The 23289-nt window shown below is 36.4% G+C and overlaps 1 protein-coding gene across 9 annotated transcripts in view; it reads right to left on the bottom strand.

The window, feature by feature from the left end:
• Nucleotides 1-23289, bottom strand: part of ERC2 (ELKS/RAB6-interacting/CAST family member 2) — a 963856-nt gene that overhangs the window by 644672 nt on the left and 295895 nt on the right. For all 9 annotated transcript variants that reach the window (XR_014016968.1, XR_014016969.1, XR_014016970.1 and 6 more), the window contains 2 exons: nt 17274-17429; nt 4510-4677 (listed from right to left, as the gene is read on the bottom strand). Coding sequence is in view for 6 of the 9 variants with exons in the window: in XM_081247675.1 (XP_081103801.1) it covers nt 4510-4677; nt 17274-17429 (324 nt within the window). In the remaining 3 variants the exon portion in view is untranslated. The remainder of the gene's footprint in view (nt 1-4509; nt 4678-17273; nt 17430-23289) is intronic.

The following is a 23289-nucleotide window of genomic DNA, read 5'->3' as shown; positions in this document are numbered from 1 at the left end:
TTCTTATATTGATTACATTTAAAAAGCAAAACCAAAAATGTTCTGGACCCTTACTATGGAGCTGCCACTAACCTAACCTACATGTGTTGCCTCTCACCTTCATGAACACAAAACCCCTACATTCTTTAATTAACATGTTGTCAAGTGTTTTTTCTTACAAGTAGAATGTTTCCCTAACCTATTTAGAACAGAAATGAGTATAAAAGCAGCATCATATACCACTGTCACATAACATATCTCCCAGAATACAAAAAAAGATGCAAAAGAGATGTCATGCCTGGCAGTTCAGAAATCATGCTGGGCTGGGGCAAAGTGTACTCGCAAGAAAACAGAAAGAAATCTTTTAATTTGGAGCTAGAACAAAATAGATGGCACTTTCATAGTATCTTCATTTCTCTGCATCATTCTAGGACATAAAAAAGTGACTCCATTGAAATATAAACGTCTGAGCTCAGTAAAAGCAGACACCAAAAATTCAAAGGAGACCCACAAAGGTAGACCCATAAGAAGAGAAGTGAGGTAGAGTATTCCCCAAACATCCTGATATACAGTAGTAATAACAATCACAACAATGATAATAATCAACACAATTTATAGCTAAAACCCTTTAGTAGAATCAAAGCACTTTTCATATAGATGCATCAGGCTGGTACAATGACTGCTGTTTTACAGATCAAGACATGGAGGTTCAGAAATGTAAGTCTTGCTCAGTCATAGTGATTGAATGGGGAGGCTAAGGCACGTCCACACATCTCCCACTTCTAAATGCTGTGTTTTTCATATCACATTTTACTTCAGATGATAAAATAATAGCTAGGCCTTTCTTCTTTCTGATTTCTGGATATGTTGGTAATTATTCATTGAAATCCATAAAAGTCAAGGTGCTGAAGTCTATTTATTATTATCTCTACCCACATGAAATTAATGTGTTGGCGGATGAGGGTAAATTGGTACGTGGGAAACATCAAGGGAAGTAGAAAAATAAGATACTTGGCCTTATGGTCCTTTGGAGCTATTTTAAAAAGTAAAATGTTATGTTAAGAGCTATGTGGTGTCTGTGTGTGTGTGTGTGTGTGTAATTATTATTCCATTGATTTATTGCACACATGTCAAAGAGCATCTGGGCATCTGTACAAGTTAAAACAAACCTACCTAGGAGCCAAGCCACATAGCCACAAACCCACACAACTTGCCTCCCCCCTCATCCCAGCCTTCAACCTACTACCTCCCAAACACAAATTCTGTGGTGGCAAAAGCTTTCCTTGCAGAGATTAATCGTTGAGTCAGTGACATCTGTCATTTTTACCATATTCTAAAAGAGTTGCCAAAGATAGTTGATGGCACAGGTTTTCCAGAGAAACCAGTAGGGCTCTTTCCATTCTAGAGAGAGACCTCTTTTGTTTTAGCAAGAGCGTTCAGCAATGACTCAGGGATCTAATTGGAAGGAGCTATCACATGTAACGTCTTCTAAGGATGAAAACAGTATCTTTCACAGGAACGTAAATTCAGTTCTTTCATTGTAGGGCACAATGAAACATAACATAGCTTACCTACTGAATACTCACCCACTAACCCACATTAGGTAGGGAGACTCTTATTTCCCTGTTTTTCCAAGAAGCAGGAAAATCACTTCAATGTATTTTAGCCTGCTGCCAAAAATCCCTTGCCTATGATCCAACAATTAGAGCTAATTTCAACCTAAACTGCTTCCTCTATGAGATGGATATCATTAGATAACTCTCTTCACTTCCATTTACAAAGATTTTAAAAGAAGAAAAAAAAGGCAAAAGAAAATTCCTTGGATATTTCCAGCTGATAAAATCATTAATCTCACAATTCCAACTTCAAAGCAGAAAAGCAGAGAATCATCTCGAACCTTCTCTGCACATGGAGAGTAATTTTTTCTACTTCAAAGTGCTGTCTCTTTATTGGGTCATTTTAATTATTGAACGTGGGATGGAAGCTATCCACATAATGTCACCTCTGTCTTTTTCATGAAATATGTACAGGTCTAATTTGGACTACATTAATTCGAGAGAGGTAAAAAATGGGAAAGAATAAGAAAAGGGAAAGAGGCCACAGAATACAACACTCACCAGTACAAGTGAGAGGTGGTAAGCTTTTCCCAGCTGACTTTTCTCATTCTTTCCTTCTGAAGAGAGGCTATCAAGAAGCCTGACTACCTGTTTGGGCAATACCTCAGCAGACTGCCTTGCTTCTCAAATTTCCTTCTACCCAACACAATTACAGTAACTTTGTTAGTAATGCTGGTATTATTGCCAACTTAAGACAACTGTGAGTACAATCTGTTGCAGTGTGAATGACCACTGTGAAGAAAAACTTGTGCTCTAGAATGGAGGTCAGCAAATTTGGCCCTGTTCAGAGTAAGCCTGTTAGAGAAAGGACAAGCCAGGCATTCCAATTCCCACTCAAGCCTCTTCCCAGGAAATCACAATGCCATGGGTGGCAAACTTTTTCTGTAAAGGGCCAGAGAGTAAATAGTTTCAGCTTTTCAGCCTTACAGTCTCTGTTGCTACTAAATCCTGCTTTGGTAGCACAAAAGCAGCCAAAGACAACACATAGATGAAAGGGTGTAACCATAAAGTTAAATAAGTTTAACTTTAAAGTTAACTTATTTAACGTTAAATAAGTTTCACGTTAAATAAGTTTCAAGTTAAATAAGTTTAAATATTAAAAAGTTTAATAAAACTTTATTTACAAAAGCAGGCAGAGGGCAGGATTTGTCCCAACAAGCCATAGCTTTCCACCCGTATTCTAGACAAGTCCTACATGGTAGAAATGGTCTATAGTTGTGCTGTCCCATACACTAGTCTCTAGCCACATGTGACTACTAAATACATGAAATGTGGCTAGTGTGACTAAGAAGCTCCATTTGAAATTTAACTGAATTTTAATTAATCTAAATTTGAGTAGCCACATGTGCCTAGTGGCGACAGTATTAGCACAGTTCTAGATACTATTCACTGCTGCCTCCTCAAAGGAAATACAAGCCAACCTCCAATTTATGGCATAGTTTGCATTTATGCCTTAAAAAATAAAATATCTGGGCTTCCCTGGTGGTGCAGTGGTTGAGAGTCCGCCTGCCGATGCAGGGGACATGGGTTCATGCCCCAGTCCGGGAAGATCCCACATGCTGCGGAGCGGCTGGGCCCGTGAGCCATGGCCGCTGAGCCTGTGTGTCCAGAGCCTGTGCTCTGCAACGGGAGAGACCACAACAGTGAGAGGCCCATGTACCGCAAAAAAAAAAAAACAAAAAAACAAAAAAAAAATAAAATATCCATGCTTCTACATTCACAATGGAACTATACACAACTGAAAATGGTATTTCTTAAACGTAAAATATCTACATCATTGAAGCCAAAATGACAGCTTTGATTCGAAGCAATCAATTAATTGCCTATTGGCCAATCAAGTGCATAGACCTATCAGGTCCATGCCAAGACCTATCCAACCTGGAACTTGTTTCCTTTCTCCTCTGGACACTGTCCTGCACCTTGACTGAGGGCACAGACCTACTAACTGTCATGGCCCCATTAACTCCTACAGAAAATCCAAACCTACCCACAGACCCAAAAATGTATACATGCAAAGACATGGCTCCAAGAACACAAGAGAGAACATGCAACTCAATTAGACTGCCTTCTCCTAAAGTAATCCATGTAACACAAAAATCCTCAAAAATCCTCAACACAAAAATCAGGGAGATTCACTGCATTCTTTGCTATTGGCCCCATTTAATCATTTATTTTCTGGCAACTGTTTCATTTACATAATAACTAGCTTGTGTTTTGCATTTCTTAGCAATGAGATATAATCCAATGAGAAGCAAGAAAATAGGATAGCAACATGTATTTGGGTTTTTTTCTTAGTACGAATAAGAAATAACAAACCACATTTCATTTAAGAAACTAACACAATATCAGCTTTCTTCAATGGGTAAAAGAATCTTGAAAATTGAGGATACTGCTTAGGATGTGAGAAACCCAAGGGTACCAGGAGGGGGACCTACACAGATACACAGTAAAGTAAGGTAGATGACATCCTGACACTTTTATGATTTTTGATAAAATGAAACCGTTTCAGATCCAATCATTTATCTATGGTTCCCAGCTGCGAAAAAACTCTGAAAAATGAAAAAAAAAAATCCAAGTGTGAAGCAAACTCCTTTGGTGGCACAACCTAACACGAACCAACAGAAGGCTCCTTATATAGTCTTTATTTACTCTACTTTAGTGTAAGAGAAATTTTTACTGCAGAAATATCTGTATGTTTGCTTATGCGATGTTGCTGCAACCCCAATGGGAGTGTTACACAATCTATGATACATGCAATGGATCTGACCTTTCCCAAATCCCCAAGATATCTGATATCCAAGATGTATCTGGCCACAAGGATTTGGATATGAGATTTTGAAAAGAAAGCTCTTCAGATAGGATATTTTCTATCAACTCAATGTCTGCTGCCTGGAGTCCTGAAACAGTGCCTTACCTCAGTCTGAAGGATGGCAGCCCTCTGTTCTTTGGCAGTAAGCGACTCTTTAAGCACTTCAATGTGTTGCTTGCAATCTGAATTCTGATTGCTAAGAGTTTCAAGCTTTGTTTGTAAGGCAAGAAGTTCTGACTCCTTCTTTGAAAGCTCCTGCTTCAGCTGATCAATCTGTGAAAAATGAAATTACAAAAAAATTAGAGCCGCAGCTCCTACTCTTTACATTTGAGAACTACTGAATTCTCTTAATTTCCAAGAACCAGTGATCATTCATCCAACAAGGCAGACCATGAGTTTGCTTAAATATATGGCCTTGGGAGTCACTCAGTCTTAGGGGTCTGGGGAGGCTCTTTAAAGGTGACTCAGAGTAGAAAATAGGAAAGGTAAGGTCAGCAGCCTGCCTTCTACCTTCCACACCACTGAGAACCAAGGTTTACAGTGGAATGAAGGCTTCCTGGCCAAACCTACAACTCATCCAAGAAACCACAAAGTCTACTGACCATGGTCCTCAGAAGTGTCAACAGGGAGCTGACAAAGGTAGTTACCCAAGACAGAACCTGGACCTTCTCTGCTACTCCACAATGGAAATGATCATTCAAGGGCATCACTTGACAGAAAAGAATCCTCACCCCCAAAAAAGTAAGCACTGAGGGATTTTTTTCTTACATTAAACACTAAAAAGACACGAACATAAAATACATATAACATAGAAAAATAATACAAGAAACATCCATCATTCTATTCACCAAAAGGATCATTAGAATTACCCATTTCTATCTCCTTCTCTCCCACTTTGGAAATAGCTACCACCCTAAATTTTGTGTTTGTCCTTTCCTTGCTTGTCTTTTAGGCTCACCATATATTTATTACATCTGTAAATAATACACTATTTAGTTTTACATGGTTTTTAACTTTATTTGCACTGTGTATTGTTTTTTAGCACTTTGCTTTTTTCTACTCAGTCTTACGTCCCGGAGATTATATCAAGTTATTGTATGTGCAATTTGTTCATTTTCAATGAAGTACAGTGTTCCATTGTAAGACTTCATTAAAATTTGTCTATTCTGCTGTTGATATACATTTGGGTTTGCTTCCAGGGCTTTTTGCTATTACAAAATGTGCTATTCTGAACATTCTTATACATATCATCTGGTACACATAGTAAAAATAACCTAGGAGTTAAATTGCCGGACCACATAGTATGCACATCTTCAACTTCACCAGATAGCACCAAAGTGTTTTCTAAAGCAGTTATATTAATTTTCATGGTCACAAGCAGTGTGTAAATGTATCAATCACTCCATGCCTTTGACAATATCATATGTCACTGGCCTTTCACATTTTTGCCAGTCTCGTAGGAGTTGTGGTCGATGATCTCCAAAAATGACTGCCACCAATTTCCTCCCACTTGTACACACATGCCGTTCCTCACAACTAGAGGAGAAGTCTATTCACCATCCTCTTGAACCTGGGCTGGACTGTGACTTGCTTCAACCAGCTAAATGCAGCATGTGTCATATGCCTGTTCTAGACCTAGCCTGTAGGAGGACTGGCAGCTTCAGCTTCCTCCCACTGGAAGCCAACCACCAAGACAGAAGTCCAACCACCCTGCAACCACCAGGCTGTGAGGAAGCCCATACCAGCCCATGGTCAAGCCGTTCAGAAAGACAGAGAGGCCTGGTGGAAACTGTGGCTCCTCTGTCTTGTTCTTGGTCTTAAAGGGAAGAATTTCAATGTTTCATCATTAAGTTCGATGTTTGCTTTAGCTTTTTATAGGTACTCTTAAGTTTTAGAAAGTTCCCTTTTATTACAACTTTGCCAAGAGTTGTTTTTTTTAATCATTAAGGAATGTTTAATATTATCAAACATTTTTTCTGCATCTCATGATTTATCACATTTTTCAACTTTAATATGTTATAATAAATTATATTAATGGATTTTAAAAATATTACTCTCCCTTTGCATTACTATGAACAATTTCACTTCATCATGATGCAGTATATTTTTTATATGTTACTGGATTCACCTTGCTAATATTTTATCAGAATCTTTTCTATGTTTATGGGTAAGATTGATTTGTAATTTTCCTATCTTGTAGCTTTCCTTGTCAGGTTTTAGTATCAACTTAGCCTTCCAAATAAAGTAGGGAGTGTTCCTTCTTTTAATGTGTTCTGAAATGGTTTATGTAAAATTGCAAATTTTTTCCCATTAATGTTCACTAGAAATCACCAGAAAAACTATCCAGAGCTGGTATTTTCTTTCTCCAAAGACCATTACTTACTTCATCCATCTTTAATGATTAGAGGAATATTCATATTTCCAATTATGAGAATCAATTTTGAGAAGTTGTTTTTCATTTAAAATTTTTTCATTTCATCTAAATTTTCACCTTTATTGGCAGGAAGTTTTCATAAAACCCATTTATCTTTTGATATCTATGGCATCTATGATTATCTTTTTTTTCATTCCTAATAGTCTTCATATTTACTCTCTTTTTCTTGATGAATCTCAGCAGAAGCATGTCCCATTAAATAATCTCTTCAAAGAGCCAATTTTGGTTCTGTTGATCATCCAACATTTTTATTTTCTATTTCATTAATTTTTGCTCTCCTTTTAAAATTATTTTCTTCTTACTACTTTCCTTGGATTTATTCTATTTTCTCTTCCTAACTTTAAGTTGGAATCTAATCTCACTAATTTTCATAATTTTTTCTTTCCATGTATAAGCCTTCAGACCATAAATTTTCCTGTATCATTTTAGCTCACTCTCCCTAGTTTGATATGTAGTATTGACATTATTGTTCAGTCTTAAATATTTTCCAATCTCCATTATGATTTATTTCCTGACTCATGAATGATTTAGAAGTATGTTTCTTAATCACCAAATATATAGATGTTTCCTAGTTATCTCTGTGGTTTTTATTTCTTACTTGCTTTGTGAACAGAGAACATGGCCTGTTCTACACTAATCATTTGAAATTTGGTGTATCTTGCTTAATGCACAGTATGTGGTCAGTTATCATAAATGTACTGTTTACTATGTGCTTGAAAAGAATATGGATCCAACAATTGTTGGGTGCGATATTCTGTATTATGTGCATGACATTTGATAACACTTTTAATTGGGTAGTTTAAGTCATCTGTATTTTGATCTTCTAATGTGATTCATCTGTTGATTACTTGAGAGTGGGTTAAAACCATCCACTATAATGGTGAAATAATCAATTCCTCCTTATAGCTCTGCAAATTTTTCAGCTCTCAAATGGTTTCTTTGCCTCAAAGTCTACAACAGCTTTCTTATGATTGGTATTTGATCAGTTTGGTTTTTTTTTTCATTTTCGGTGTATCTTTAACCTTATATTGGAGAAGTTTCTTGTAAATAGCATATACCCAGATTCTTTTCTCCTATCTTATAAAATTAGTGGAGCATTCATTATCATTGTGGATACATGTGAATTTATTTCAACCATCATTGCGCTTTCTATATATGCTACCATTTCTATTTCTTCTCTTTTCTTTCTTGCCTTGTTTTGAATGACTTTCTCATTCTATTTTTTTGCCTCTACTCTTTTAAAAGTTATACTTTTATAGTTATTTAATGTGTTTGTTTTATTTATTTCTAACTGTTAGGGTATTACCCTAGAAATCACAGCAGGCTTACATTTATTTAAGTCTAAAGCCAATCTATGCTTATCTTCTTTCTGAATAATATAAGGATCTTGAGACACTTTAAGTCCAGTCACCATCGTCTTGACATTCACATTGTCATCATATATTTTAGCTCTTTCCTGTTTTGTTTCTCACTCATCATTTTTTTTTTTACAGTCCATGTTTGTTTAGATTTACCCCCACATTTGTCACTATCTTTGTTCATTATTCATTCTTTCACCTCAGATATTCCTTTAGGAATCTCCTTGTGCCTGAAATGCATCATTTAAAATTTCCTTTGGTGGCAAACTCAATTTTGGTCTAAAAATATGTCAACTTTATTCTTTTTTAATGAATATTGTTGCTGACTATTAAAAATAATTTTCTAGGTTAAGAGATATGTTCTCTCTGCACATTGAGCATATTATTCCACCTTCTGCTTAACAGAAGCTATTAAGAAGTCAAGCTCTCACTCCAAATTCATTCCTTTAAAGGTAATGGGGCTTTTTTCCACTAGTTGACTTTTTTTTTTTTTTTTTTTTGCAGTACACGGGCCTCTCGTTGTGGCCTCTCCCGTTGTGGAGCACAGGCTCCAGACACGCAGTCTCAGCGGCCATGGCTCACGGGCCCAGCCGCTCTGCGGCATGTGGGATCCTCCCAGACCGGGGCACGAACCCGTGTCCCCTGCATCGGCAGGCGGACTCTCAACCACTGCGCCACCAGGGAAGCTCTAGTTGCCTTTTTTAACAGCTTTATTGAAATATAATTTATATGCCGTACGATTCACCTGCTTAAAGCATGCAGGTGATTGTTTTTAGTATATTTACAAAATTGGGCAGCCATCAGCATAAGCAAATTTTAGAAACTTTTCATCATCTCAATATGAAACTGTAACTATTAGAAGTCACTCTCCTTTCCTTATCCCCTACGCCCAAGTCCTAGGCAACCAATAATCTACTTTGTCTCTGTGGATTGGCCCTTTCTGGGAATTTCATATAAATGGACTCTCACAATATATGTACTTTGTGACTGGCTTTTTTTCACATAGCACGTTTCAAGGTTCATCCATGTTGTACCAAGTATCAGTACTTCATTGTTTTTTATGGCTGAATATATTTCACTATATGAAGATGTCATATTGTTTCTATCCATTCATCTCATGGTGGACACTTAGGTTGTTTCCATGTTTTGGCTATTATGAATAATGCTGGTAAGAACATTCATGTGCAAGTCTGTGGAGACATATGTTTTTATTTCTCTTGGGTATAAACATAGGTGTGGAATTGCTAGGCCACATGGTAACTATATGTTTAGCTTTTTGAAGAATTTCTAAACTGATTTCCAAAGTGACTATACCATTTTGTATTCCCACTAGCAACCCGAGGGTTCTAATTTCTTCATACTCTCACCAACACTTGTTATTATCTGTCTTTTTACTTATCACCATTCCAGTGAGTATGAAGTGGTATCTCATTATGGTTTTGATTTCTCTAATGATTAAGATGCTATCAAACATCTTTTCGTACACTTATTTGCCATTCATATACCTCCTTTGGACAAATGTTCTACTTTTTAAGACTTTTTCTTTGCCTCTAAGATTTTATGGCTTTATTTTTATGCAAATAGATTTCATTTTATTTATATCCTATTTGGGGTATTTTGAGATTCCTGAATTTGTGGACTGATACCTGTCATCAGTTTTGGAAAATTCTCAGCTTTCATCTCTTCAAATATGGCTTCTGAATAGTGACTGTCCCTACACTCCATCTCTCTTTCTCTGGAGAATTCAGGTTAGACTTGTGCTACAGCTTCTTATTCTATCTTCTATGTATCTTATCTTTCATGTATTCCATCATTTTATCTTTTATTTCTTCTGCCCTGTTTTCTAGTTTATTAAATTTCTCTTCTGCTATGTCCACTCTGCAGTTAAACCTATTTATCAAACTTTTAAATTTCCATTTGTATATTTTCCTATTTCTAGACATTTTATTTGGTTCCTTTTAAATTTGCTTGGTCTTGCCCTTTATTCGTATTTTCAGCTCCTTTTATATTTTAAACATATTAAACATATTTATTTCATAGTGTTTGCCTTAAAATTTCAATTTCTGCAGTCCCTGCTTTCTGGTTCTGCTGTTTATTCTTTCTACTGGCTTTCACTTATGGTGGCTTGCTTTCTTGCAGGTTTTGTAATTTTTAAATATTTTTTACTCATATGTTTTGGAACTTTATCTGGAGAAAACCACTGAGGTCCAAGGTGAACATGTGGTCCTTGAGAGCATTTGTCTCTGCCAATACCTGGGGCACAACCAAGCAAAGGCCCCTTTAAACTAAATTCGATACTTAAAGTTTTTGGATCACCTCACACTGCACATCTGCGTAAGAGCCAGCTGTGGTTATGGATTCTCAAAGCTAGTTTTTTCACCTTTCTCTTGGCTCAAAGTTTTAAAATAGATAAACAAATAATTTTCCCTGGAACCCCTTAGTCTAGGGGGGAGGAGAATAGAGTGGGGAGTTTATTTTTACTTTATTCCTGCACTAAGAGTGTAGCTGTCTGGGATCCCAGCTTTATGTGGTAGTGGGATTCCTATTTGACTCCTCATCTTGAGCAGACTCAGGCTTCTGTCACTTTCCTTTAGTGTCCCTGTGACTGTGAAAACTAAAGTTCAAGTTCACCTGTCTAGCAAATGCTAACACGGAGACAGAATCAGTGCTCTACTTATCACTCCAGCCTCCTGCCTTGGCTTAATTTTGGCCCTTCAGATTCTTTCTAACTTGAAAGTTCATAAGTACATTTTAAATTGTATGTTTTAAAACTCTATTTGATCCAGCATTTTTTTTCAACAACTAAAACTAGCTAAATAAGAAGCAAGCTACTGACAATAACCACTGAGCATGAACAGAGTGGCATGCTTAAGAAGAACTGAGACACCCCCATCTTCAGAAGTGTTCAGGGTACAGCATTTACTAGAAAGGTTGATATGGAATCCCATTTGCAGGGAGACATCAGACTAGATCGGGGGACAAATAGGTTTCATCTTGCTTGCCAAAACTGAAGGTTTGGTAGTGGCTGGCCAGAAGTCAGTCTTGAGAAGGATTCTGAGTATGCTAAAAGGTTCACTGAAAAAGAATTGTGATAGATTATCAACATGCTTTGGGTATGTGTGACCAGGTGGTGGCACTGCTCAGGTCTGTGCAATCCATGAAATACATTATTTCTTTATAATTTCACAAATGATGAATCTATGATTTTTAGCTAGAACAAAATAAGTCCTCTCCCCACCCCTCTCTTTATCTCTCTCACACAAGAACAGAATATAAATAAAATGAGGGAAAATCAGGATTACGATTACAGAAAATTATAAAATAAATTAAATCTGTTGTGATCAGCATGATCAGCACTCTTCTCAGCGGGTATAGCCCCAATCATATGCAGTTGTAGTTGACAGCACAGTATATAGTTGATTCCACATATGAAACGGATTTATCTGAAAATAAAGCTAAAAACACTTCCAACTCTACATGCCTTAACAAAGATGATGTTTATAGTAAAAAGAAACAAACAAACAAACCTATTTTGTGCTAACTTCTAAAAATTATCAGAGTAGAAACTTCATGTGGGAGTAGGAATTTGAATGAAATTAACATCAATGGAATGGTATTTAATAGGAAGGAAGACATGGCAGGGTCTATATACACCTACTTTATTCAATAAAAATAGATTGATAATGATAAAATTATCTCAGTCTATAAATATTGAATAGGCAGTTGCTTTAAATAGCTTTCAGACTATCACTGCCATGAGGTAAATTTTAAATAAATATTTTATGCAGACAATAACAGAATAAGGCTTTTCTAAGGGGAACATAGTTACAGGGTAAAAAATCATATTCTTCCATAAAAATATGCCTTTGGCTTCTTTTATAACCATAAACTCAATAAAAATGGAAAGTGACGCAATCTAACACACATGAGAACTGAGGCTGGGGAAGGTCTGTCTCCGTGATGGCAAGAAGAAAAGCCTATCGGAATTACATCACATGGTTTATATGAAGTCCATGTGGACATCAGGCACACTTCATCTCGTCTGAAAATTCCTCCACCACTTATGCCTGTGACACAACTAACACCCTGAAAAAACTACTTTGCCAAAGAAAACAGCTTCTTTTTCATTGCAGATATGGCCCTCACGTCTAGAAAGTGATATGCTTATTATCATGAAGTTTGGGTTGTTAGGTTTGTAATCCATCAGAGGTTAATAAGAAAATGTGTTACAAATTCAGAATAAAGGGGGAGATCTAAGACAGCAGAGTGGCATCTTTGGCAAACTCTGAAAACAGAGGGAGTAGCTAACGTAGAAGTACTGGGATCAGTAGATGAAAAATGTGTGAAACAAGGAACAAAGCCTTGTATAGAACAGGGGATGCCATCACTCTCTCCCTACTAGAAAAACAATTATTTATATGGTACATTCCATTCTTAAAGTCTTAGCAGTGCTCCTGAAGGTAGCTCATGCTTTCCACTACCCCTTAGATTTTGCCCTCACAGTCTGATTCCTCTATGCCTTGGGAGTAGGGGGTAGAAATTGGAGTTTCGAACAGGGGAGAGTTGCACAGCTAGGAAGGTCTCCCAGAGTCTCAGTTCTCAGGGACAACGTGCATGTGACAAAGGACTTGCAAGATGCACGGATTTCAATCCTGGCTGACTATGTCTGGTATCCCTGCCTTTGCACAAGCTGAGATTCCAAACTCTGCTTTTACATTTTTTGCAATTCACCTTCCACTATTCCAAAAATGTTATGTCATGTTTATTCTATGATGTCATATTTATAAAAGCAATTTAGGTCTTCACTGCTACTTAATTTAATCACAAAGCTTTCAAGAGGACCTACCAGCCCCAGCCATCTGCTCAACATCAAACTAGAGGCGCATGCCATTTCACATGGCTACTTAAAATACTTTCTTTCCCTCCAGCTACATTCTTTATTCATTTTAATAATTAATGCAAGCAGCACTCCCTTTTCATACCACAACATTGTTTCCATGTCAAATTTTCATTGAAACATTTAAAATTATCTATTTCAACTTATTTCTACTTCTGAAAATGAGTCTGTACATAAGAATTATTATTAGCTGCCTTTATTATCTATTTGGAGCAAATAGTTGCATATTGAGATTGAGATTGATTGAGATCATGCCCTGTTAATGAAGAGGAATCAAATGTTGAGTCAATTTTATCACCAATGGGTCATAAAAATAATTTTCAGCTAAAACTTCAAAAATATAAGCAAATGAGAACATAGATATTATAGGAGCTATTTTTTATGATTAGGTTGAATTTTTAAATCTTTTTTCAATTTAAAAAAATAATAAGCTTCCAAGTAATCATGATAGAAAACATTTAGACCTCTATTAAAGAAAAGCTCAGATTAAAGAGCACCTCTAAGCCTGGCACCTTTATAAACAGTGATCAGCCTGAAGGTGCCTCTCCAAAGGACCTGGTGAAAGAAAAGTTCTCTGGGGCACTCAAAAGCTTTCTACGTATTCACTACAAACAAGCAGCAAGAAGTAACAATATTTAGCTGCAAATTCAGGTTTGGTTTCCAAAGAGTTCCACTGCCCTTCTTGTGCAGCATTTCATAAGAATTTCTGGAATGTTCCTCTACCATGACCCTTCGAGTCTTTATGAACTATTAAAACAACAGTTTCTAAAGTCAACTGTCCCTGCCTCAAACCTAGCATTTTCTGCCAGACAGGATCCAAAGTCACCTTATGATTTCCATTTCTATCACTGCTTCAGTAAACCCAATGAGTTTAACAACTACATTTCCATTTCCCATGTATGTTTTAGAGCCTCTAGATTTTTGCAATTTAAATCTAGTATTTCTTATCTTTTTTGGAAAAGCCTATCATTTCATACAGACTTGAGTTCTTCCTACTTCCTTATGGGTGTGGAGTTGGGGGTGGAATGGTATTTTCACTTATCCTTCTAGGTTTGCTCAGATATTGATTTGAGTTTGCATTCTTCGCCAGACCTGTCAATGTAGTCTTACCAATCTGATTATTTAGACAAAGAAAACGCTAACACTGAACTTACACAACTTGCATTACTCCAGCCAGAAATGGACTCTCCTCCCATCAAATCTTCAGGGTAGTATTTTGAGTACATTTCTTACCTTCCCAACTAAGTGGTCAGTATTGGGAAATGGGAAACACTTTAAACATACACCACTTTGAGTGCCCCTTTGGGGACCACAGAGCTCAAAATCCAATATTGAAAGCTTTATCCATATAACTCTGAACAAACAAAAGAATTCAAGAGACTCCAATGGTGACACTAAACAGTTTTCTTGTCAATGTGTGTAACCAACTATTGTAAAAATTAACTCCTTGGATATGTGTGATGATGTTGACAAGCAACATATTCATATAAGCTTTGTAGAAAAGTTATCCAAATAGGCTACAATGACCATGAACTATGAAAGCAATCCAATTTTAGAGGATATCAGTCTATGCCTCTAAAATTTAACAAGTTCCATGATAAATTATTCACCCAACTAGAATCAGTTCACACAGCCTAAGGGATCTCACAAAGCACAAAACACAAGCACTCAGGACTAAATGCTTAGCAATAACTATGTCTTAATAGACCTGCTCAACCATACCCAGGCTTAAATAAGGAATCACACCACCCTCTCAAAAGTAGGAAAGGTAAGAAAAAAAAGCAACTGAAGTAATGATACAAGGTATAAGCAATAAATGTTACAGTTCAATCCAATAAAAATATTCTTTCAATGGAGAAAATATTAAAAACTAACTCTTACTAGTACTTTTTAGGTAATGTTCTTATCAGTCTATAAGGGATATCTGCATGATATTATAAGAAATCATTTTTATTTATATTTCTTAGAAATCCATTTTTTCCCTGTTAGTCAAGTTAAATATAACATTTATATTACTATTATAATTATTATTATATTTGGTTATATGTCTTCAATAATAATAGATATTGTTATTAGCTACTTTTTTGAACCAGGTGCTTTAACTACATTATTTCATTTAACACTTTGAGTCACCCTCTAAGATTTACATTTGTTGTCCCCACTTTACAGAAGAGGAAAATGTGGCTGAGTGACTTAAGTCACTCCTCAAGGCCATGGAGCTAAAGGGCAGGCTAGAGATTTGCCAAAGTCTGCTTTAGTCTTCAGCCTGCACTCTTTTCACCTAACTCCATTTCTCTCCTCAAATATCCTTCTGACCTAACTAACCACTTTGGGAACCCTTGAAAGTAGCTAACCATTAAATGTTAAAACTAGCTCAAGGATTGATGGTGTCTCAGAAGACTATGGGTTAATAAAGGTCATAACTTGCTTGCTGAAGACCATATACATGTTTTATTCACCTGGACACAATCTATGGTGAGGGGCAGAGTTAACAAATTTCACTGCCTTTTCAGTTGTAGAAGTGGATTGAACTATCTCCCACTGCTGAATAACAGGACAGGGTGGGGAGGAAAAGTTTCAGCCAAAACAATAATTTCCCCCAAACTTCATGAGTTCACTCATATCTGTGCATCTGGTCTTCATTCCTAGAGTGATCTGGTCATTGTCTGCAGGCCACCCTACTACTGTGCTTGCTGCACATCAGCTCAACTCTCTATGAGGGAAGGACTGCAATAAAGAAACCAGAAGGGAGGACTGAGCAGCGAAACCCATTCTGCATTTTGTGGCCATTCCTGAAAGGAAGGGGTTATATTCAAATACACTGGACATTCTTCTTATCTCTGCTCCTTGATATAAATTTTTAGTCACAATCTCAACTTCAACTTACAGATGGAAGTTGGCAGAAGTAAGCATAGTTTTTGGTTTTTTCCTAGAGAAACACACACACACACACACACATACGAACACAGTGAAGCAGATGCTAGATATTATTTCCTCTCTATAATTTTGAAAATTCTCTGCAATGACTATGCATATATTTCACAACTGATAAAAATCGTAACCATCATTTAAGCATTTTTTCCTCTCAACTCCCACTGCTTTCTCACAGAAGTCTGCATCACTCTTAACTCTGTAGTGTTTTATAAAGCAACAAACAGTAGTAAAACCTACAACAAGAACAGGGATATTTAAGAGCAAGTGGTAGAAAAAAAAAGAAAAAAAGAATTTTAACTGGTGTGATTATTGTGTTCAGAAAGAAAATAGCTTAAGTAGAGAAATAAATAAAAGCATTTCAAAGTCTCAAAAGGCCTATTAGGCTGTTCATAAATTTAATAATTATGCATATATAAAAATAATAGATTTTCAGATGACTGGTCCATTTGCAACCCAAGGTTTCATTTTGAAAAATACAAGCCAAATTCTTTAAAACTGGCAATACTGATATAAAATAATGGAACAGATTACTCTAATAATATTTCATAAATATTCCACACCAACAGATAACAGTAATAATAACAACACTCTCAACAACAATGCCTGACATTTATTGAATGCATTTTAGAGATCACACAAGGGACTAAGTGCTTTAAATGCATAATCTCCTGGAATTGTCAAAGCAACCCAACGATGAAGGTATTTTCTTTTTCTTATCCATATTTCATGGATGAAGAAACTGAGGATCACAGAGATTGAATAATTTCAGCATTGGGACTCAAAATCAGTTCTGTCTTAAATACTACATTAAAACCTTCATATCACTGAAATCAGTTAAATTGGCTTCCAAGATCAACACCTTTTAAGACAATCACCTTCCAGGGATGGGCCAAAAATTGGGCAATGATTGAAATTTTTAAAAATAGCAAACTTATGAAAACTCAAAAAATTTGGAAGAGACAGGACTATTAAAAATAAATGTTAATTTCCATGAAAGAGGGACACAAAAGAACTCATTAGGAAATCCTGAACCCCTCAGTAAGTAGAAATTCTACCAAAAGCTTTCCCTGGTTTCTTTCTGGAATCCATGCTTCTGAACTAAAAATCTTCTTCATTCTTCTTTATTGTCCATATATTTCATATATCACATAAAGCAGATTATGTGGGTATCTGGGGAAAGCATATATTTAAACCATAACTTTCCAGTCACACTAAGAATGTAAAAGTTTATAATTGTGGACCATACCTTGGTTTTCATGAACTTGGAGTGACTTTTGTAAACCTCTATTTGTTTTATCTCTTCTTCGCGGTCCTCAGTGTTCAGTACACCATTGGCTTTTAACATCTGGATCTCATCCTCAAGATCCCTTATGTTTCGCTCCAATGAAGCGATTTTTGTGTCCTGTTGGTAAAAAAAAAAAAAAAAAGAAAAGAAAGAGAAAGAAAATTGTTTTTTTAATATTATCAAAACAGAATTTCAGAAAGCAGTTTCAGTAGTAATACATTAATCATGGTGTAGACATAGCCCTGAATTCAGAACAATTTATTTTTTTCACTTCTGAAGATCACTTGTGAGATTTTTTAAGCTCCCAATAAACAGCATATGTCAATACAATACAGAGAGTTACCTAGATGTTTGTCTCATATCTGGGAATCAAATTACCAAGGCAATAGTGATAAAAGTGATCTAAAGTATTAGAAAACAAAAACGTCATTTAAATAGACGAATTTGTAATTTCAGATATAGTTTACCAGTGTATATTTTTGAGTCTACTTGCAAATACAAAAACGGTTTGTTCATGTGTGTATTCTGTGGCTGGTTTTATAAGGCATGCTTGGAATTTGACTGTGAAAGAGAAGGAAATTAAAATCTACTAATGGGGAAAAGGATTCTCATCTAAAATACAGACATAAGTGAAATTAAATAACTGAATCACGACTTAGTATGACTTATACACTAAATATTGAAAATTTATAGCAACTGGAAATAATATATCACATCATGATTTATTTGTTTGGCAAGCAGTCAGCTGACTGCGTGACAAAAAGCATTACTACCTTGAAGGGCATTTCAAACCCATTGATTTACAGAGTTAAAAAACTAGAAATATTACACTGAAATGTGGGATTAATTGAGGAAAAACCATAGAGAATTTTTTTAAAAAAGGAAATGACAGACTCCACACACAAGATAGAGCATAATAAGAAATAATGCATTAGAAAGTAGAGAAGAGAGAACTCTTATAGAGGAAAAAAACACTTCCTCAAACCTCAGGTATTAGACTCAAATCAGTCCTTGGAATGAAACACACTGAAAGTTTGACTTCAAGTTTTCTGACTGTCACCATCTACCTGACATTTTATTGTGCAGATTCAAGGAGCTTATATTATATTGGTAATTGAAATTTAATAAAAAATGAGCCACCAACGCATTTTTTTTTACCATTTTTTAGAATCTAAAAGACTAAAGAGTTCCAGAAGTAAAGACAATGAATGGGGCATTCTATTCATAACAACTCATAGAAAAAACTTTTCAACAAATATGTCTGTCCTGATTTTGTGGCTATTTTCTATTTTATTTTCCTATATTATATGTCTAATGGCATGTTTCCTGTGGTAACATGATAATCATTATTATTATCATTGACATCGCCATCACTGTTAAAAGAGAAAAAGTGAGGAGCAGCAAAAGCTGCTTATTGAGCTCCGCTGTGTGCCCATATCTGGGTGCTCTAAGTGCTGAAGACACTTTTATTAATTCTCAGGGAAACCCCCAAGAAGATGAAAGAAAACAATTCTGAAATTTGCAAGACTATTATGGAAGGTTACATTCTGTAGTATTTCATTTTACTTTAAAAATATCTATTGTATTTTTTCAGTTATAAAAGTATAATAATATATTTTAAATTCACAGTAAATGGAGAAAATCCCCTCTATTTCTACCATCCAGTGATAACTATCATGTTTTTATGTATCGCCTGCCAGTCTTTTCCTATCTTAGATGCATATCTGGAAATCTTGTATACTGCCAATTTGAGTGAGGAGAATGCTACGGACTGAATGTCTACATGCCTCCAAAATTTATATGTTGAAGCACTAACCCCTAATGTGATTATATTTGGAGATGAGGCCTTTGGGAGGTAATCAGGATTAGACGGGGTTATGAAAATGGAGCCCTCATGATGGGATTAGCACCATCATAAGAAGAGATACCAGAGAGCTTGTTTTCTCTCTCTGCCATGTGAGAACACAGCAAGGAGGGAGCCATCTGCAAGCCAGGAATAGAGCCCTCACAGGAATCCAACCATGTTGCCACCCTGATCTCAGACTTCCAGCCTACAGAACTGTGAGAAAATAAATTTCTGTTTTTTAAACCACCCAGTCTATGGTATTTTGTTACAGCAGGCCAAGCTGACGAATGTAGGGAGTCTTCCTTAGTGACTCATCTGAGTTCTAAGCTGTGATAACTGTAGGTAAAAAGAGCAGCAATAATGAGAAGGCTATAGAAAAAAAAAAAAAAAAATTCCAGAGGTTCATAAGAGCCTTCATAAATAAATGAGAGTCATATTAAATCAAGATTTTTTCTGACTATAAAATTGACATGTTCATTATAGAAAACTTGAAAAGCCACATAGATAATTATGATGCCCACCCCAATCACATCACTCCAATCTACCCACTAGTAACAATTTTATTTACCCCCATGAAGGCCTTAAGACTATATGATTTCTTTAAAACATATTAAAAGATAGATCTTTATTAAAACTAACCAATATAATATAGATTTCCCCTCTTTATTGAGATACAGTCAGCATTTACAAATATCTAAGTGCAATCTTTACAAGAGTTAACTGTAAATTAAGTGTGAAAAGGCCAACATTCCTTTCCTCTTTTTTTTTTTTTTTTGAAATTCTCATAATTGTAATGGTCAATAGCTTCTGGTTGGCTCTGGATGGTACAGGTAAACAACATACTTAACGACACCCCCCCCCCCGACACCGGCGCGTTCACATCCCCTCTGTAGCACTGCTTCCATCACATCCTGCTGCCCGGTCGGACTTCCACAGCCTCAGGCCCCCATGGGTTACGGAAATCCATATCTTAGTGTGATGAGCTAAAAAAAAAAAAACCCTGGTACACTTGTGATCTGTTATTTCTTTAAAATAACAAACGTGAAGCCAGATGCCTACCCGGGCTCCGCTGCCTCACAGAGCAGCACGGGTGCTATGCCACCTCGCGGGCCGGGCTGCCTGCTCCCCCTATTCCGCCCCGATCATACAGCGCAGAGCTCGTAAATCTTCTTTACGTACTACACCAGGGCCGCCAGTGCTATCGTGTCGTGCAGTCTCTTTCTGTGCAAGTCGTCCTTCAGGACCAGCACCACCAGGGTGGAGGAGGTGAGTGTGTGCAGGGGCAGCCGGGACAGTCTGTAGGCGTTGTACTCCACCAGGTACTTGCAGCAGGGGTCGAACTGCCAGGAGATGCCGTAGAGGGTGCAGCAGGCCAGGCTCAGCACGCCCGCAGGCAGAGAGATATAGTGGGAGTAATCCAGGGGCAGCGCCAGCGGGGTGAAGAGGCAGGCAGTGTCCGCCAGCACGGTGGTCTTGTGCAGGCAGTTGCCCACGGTGATCCAGCAGCCAAAATCTTCTGAGATTTCAGATTCAAGTCTAAGGTAACTATATTTACATGTATATACATATGTATATATCCATGTATAAATATGTTGTGTACTGCAATACGCTTTGTAGTCCCATATTTTACACCTTAAATTCTTGATAGCGTTTGTTAAAATTTCAGGTCTTAATCATGCAGGCAAGGGGAAAAGAAACCCTCAGCTTTCCTCTCAGTCAATTTCTAAGGCTTTAAGTTAGTAATGACCACAGCTGCCAACTTCTAAATAGGTTAAAAAGGAGCTTTTCACTGGACTTCTAAAAATTACATACTGCTAAAGAAAGATCAGAGTGGAGTTAGAAACATAGAAAATCCTATTGACCTATACATATCCGAGTTAAAAATCTCACCAAATGGTGGAACACATTTTAAAAATAATATTTTAACTTTTACTAATTTTCTTAAATTAACCAGCCTTTGTATTTCCTCCCAAACTTATTTTCCTTTAGCCACAGATGTCCCAAAATACCAAAAAAAAAGATGAAAGAAAGAAAAATGGATATTGTGGAAATCACTTTAATAAGGACCTATTTCTTCTGTCCTTATTTATATTTCTGTTCTTACAATAAGAAGTCAGTTTCAAGAACCCATACCTAAAATCATAAGCATAGAGAAAAGGAGATGGGAGAATATCAGTAAGATCTAGGGAGGAGAAGAGATGCAAAATACAGACATATTAGATGATCTATTGATTCTGCCCAAGAAGATATTCAAAACGCTGAACCAGAGAAAGACATGAGGAAATATAAGCATGAAAAATAAAGGCAAAGAAAATGACTGCCATGGTCACACCTTCTCTACTGCTTCAGTTTGAAGAATTCAGGGAGAATAATTTTATCTTTTTCTTTTTTTTAAAGCTCTAAAACTAAGATAAATGACTAAAAACATATTTAAGGAGGACTACAGAAGGAAACTATCTCACAAGTCCTGATATGGCTCAATGTTGTACATGGATGTTGCCTTTCAAAACAGATACTAAATACACATGCTCAGTAACTCAAGCACTGGTCCAGAATAGAGAGAAAAAATACTTAAGACATATGCTGTAACATCCTGAAAAGTGGAGTTTTAGAAGGCAGAGCAACATTTTATTCCCAATCGCCAAAGAATCTTCATCGGAATATCTTTAAATGTTATTTATAACTGATATTCTAAAATAAGTTATGTAGTGAGATCTTCAAATACTCATCTAGATTGTGTTTCACAAGTAAGCAAGCTCTCAAAGCAGATAACTGTAGGCCTTCCTTAGAGATGGGGTAAGTGAAATACAACATAAAACAGCAAGTCCACAGAACCCAAATGCTCTGTGAAAAGGGGCTTTCAGGGTCAAGTAAGTTTGAGAAATGATTATTGGGGATTCCCAATGCATATTAGCATTAATCACTCTGGGAAGTCCTACAGCAAAGTATTCTATTTACTTTTATTTTTTCCAGTATTATTCCTCTAGAAGTTAATTCTTGGAAAAAAAATAGAACTTTAACCATGTTAAACTCAGGGTTATATACTAAAGTGAAGAGTCAAAACAATGATTTGGATTCAAGAGAAAACTTGCCATGATTACCCCCAATTTAAAATAATTGAGGGCTTAAATATCCAGATCACCTTGTCAGCTTCTGTCACTCAAATCATTTACTGAGAGCCTGCTCTGAGACCAGAGCAATGAAAGAACAGACATAGACTCCCATGCTCCCTGATTCAGCACTCCATGTCTCAGGTGACGTTTTTCAAATAGTCTTGAGATAGGAAATGAATGAAATTGTTTTGCTTTTATAATATTAACATATTTTGGTTAAAGATTGCAAGAATGTGGGGAAAAAAGTTTGGGGTGGGGGAAACAACTTAAGTGTGTTTGCTTCATTCCCCATGAGTAAGAAAAAATATCTGAATTGAACATCTCTTTAAGTTACTCCTTTCCATATATTCATAAAATAATACTTATAATAATACTTCATTTTATACATCCAGATTATAACTCCTACTTAAAGATTCATACCCAAGACTATTTTATATCCATCATCCAAAAGATGCAAAATATGTATCTGATGGGCAAACAATCAATCACTGGAATCGAACCCCTAGCAACCATCTACCCAATGGGCCCAGCTTGCTGATTCTGGCATCAGCCATGAATATTAGGAAGCCAACGAGTGCAGGGATTACAGCAATGAGAATGAATGTCAGAGGGAAAGACTAAAATAAGTTTATTGTATCTCTGCTTTTATCTTTTTTTTTTTTTTTAATAATCTCTGGTTTTTTTTCTAGGACATGTCTGCTATAGTTGATAATAAATTTAGATACAGGAAGTTCTCTCATTCATTCAACAAATATATACTGAGCATCTATTGGGTACCGGTCACCTTGCCAGGTGTGTGAGATACGAGGTAGGTATGAACAAGATTCATGGGCATACCTCTCTACCATGGAGCACAGTCTAGATCCTTGTTATGCAAAGTGTGGTCCACAGACAGCAGCACTGACATCACCTGAGAGCTTTTTAGAAAAGCAGTATCTCAGGCCACAACTCAGCCAACTACTGAATCTGAATCTCCACTTTCATAAGGTCCTCAGGTGACTTGGGTGTTCTAAGTGGC

The sequence above is a fragment of the Mesoplodon bidens genome, assembly GCF_964165515.1.
Source record: "Mesoplodon bidens genome assembly, chromosome: 10".
Classification (NCBI taxonomy): Eukaryota; Metazoa; Chordata; class Mammalia; order Artiodactyla; family Ziphiidae; genus Mesoplodon; species Mesoplodon bidens.
This window is presented reverse-complemented; position numbering and strand designations above follow the sequence as displayed.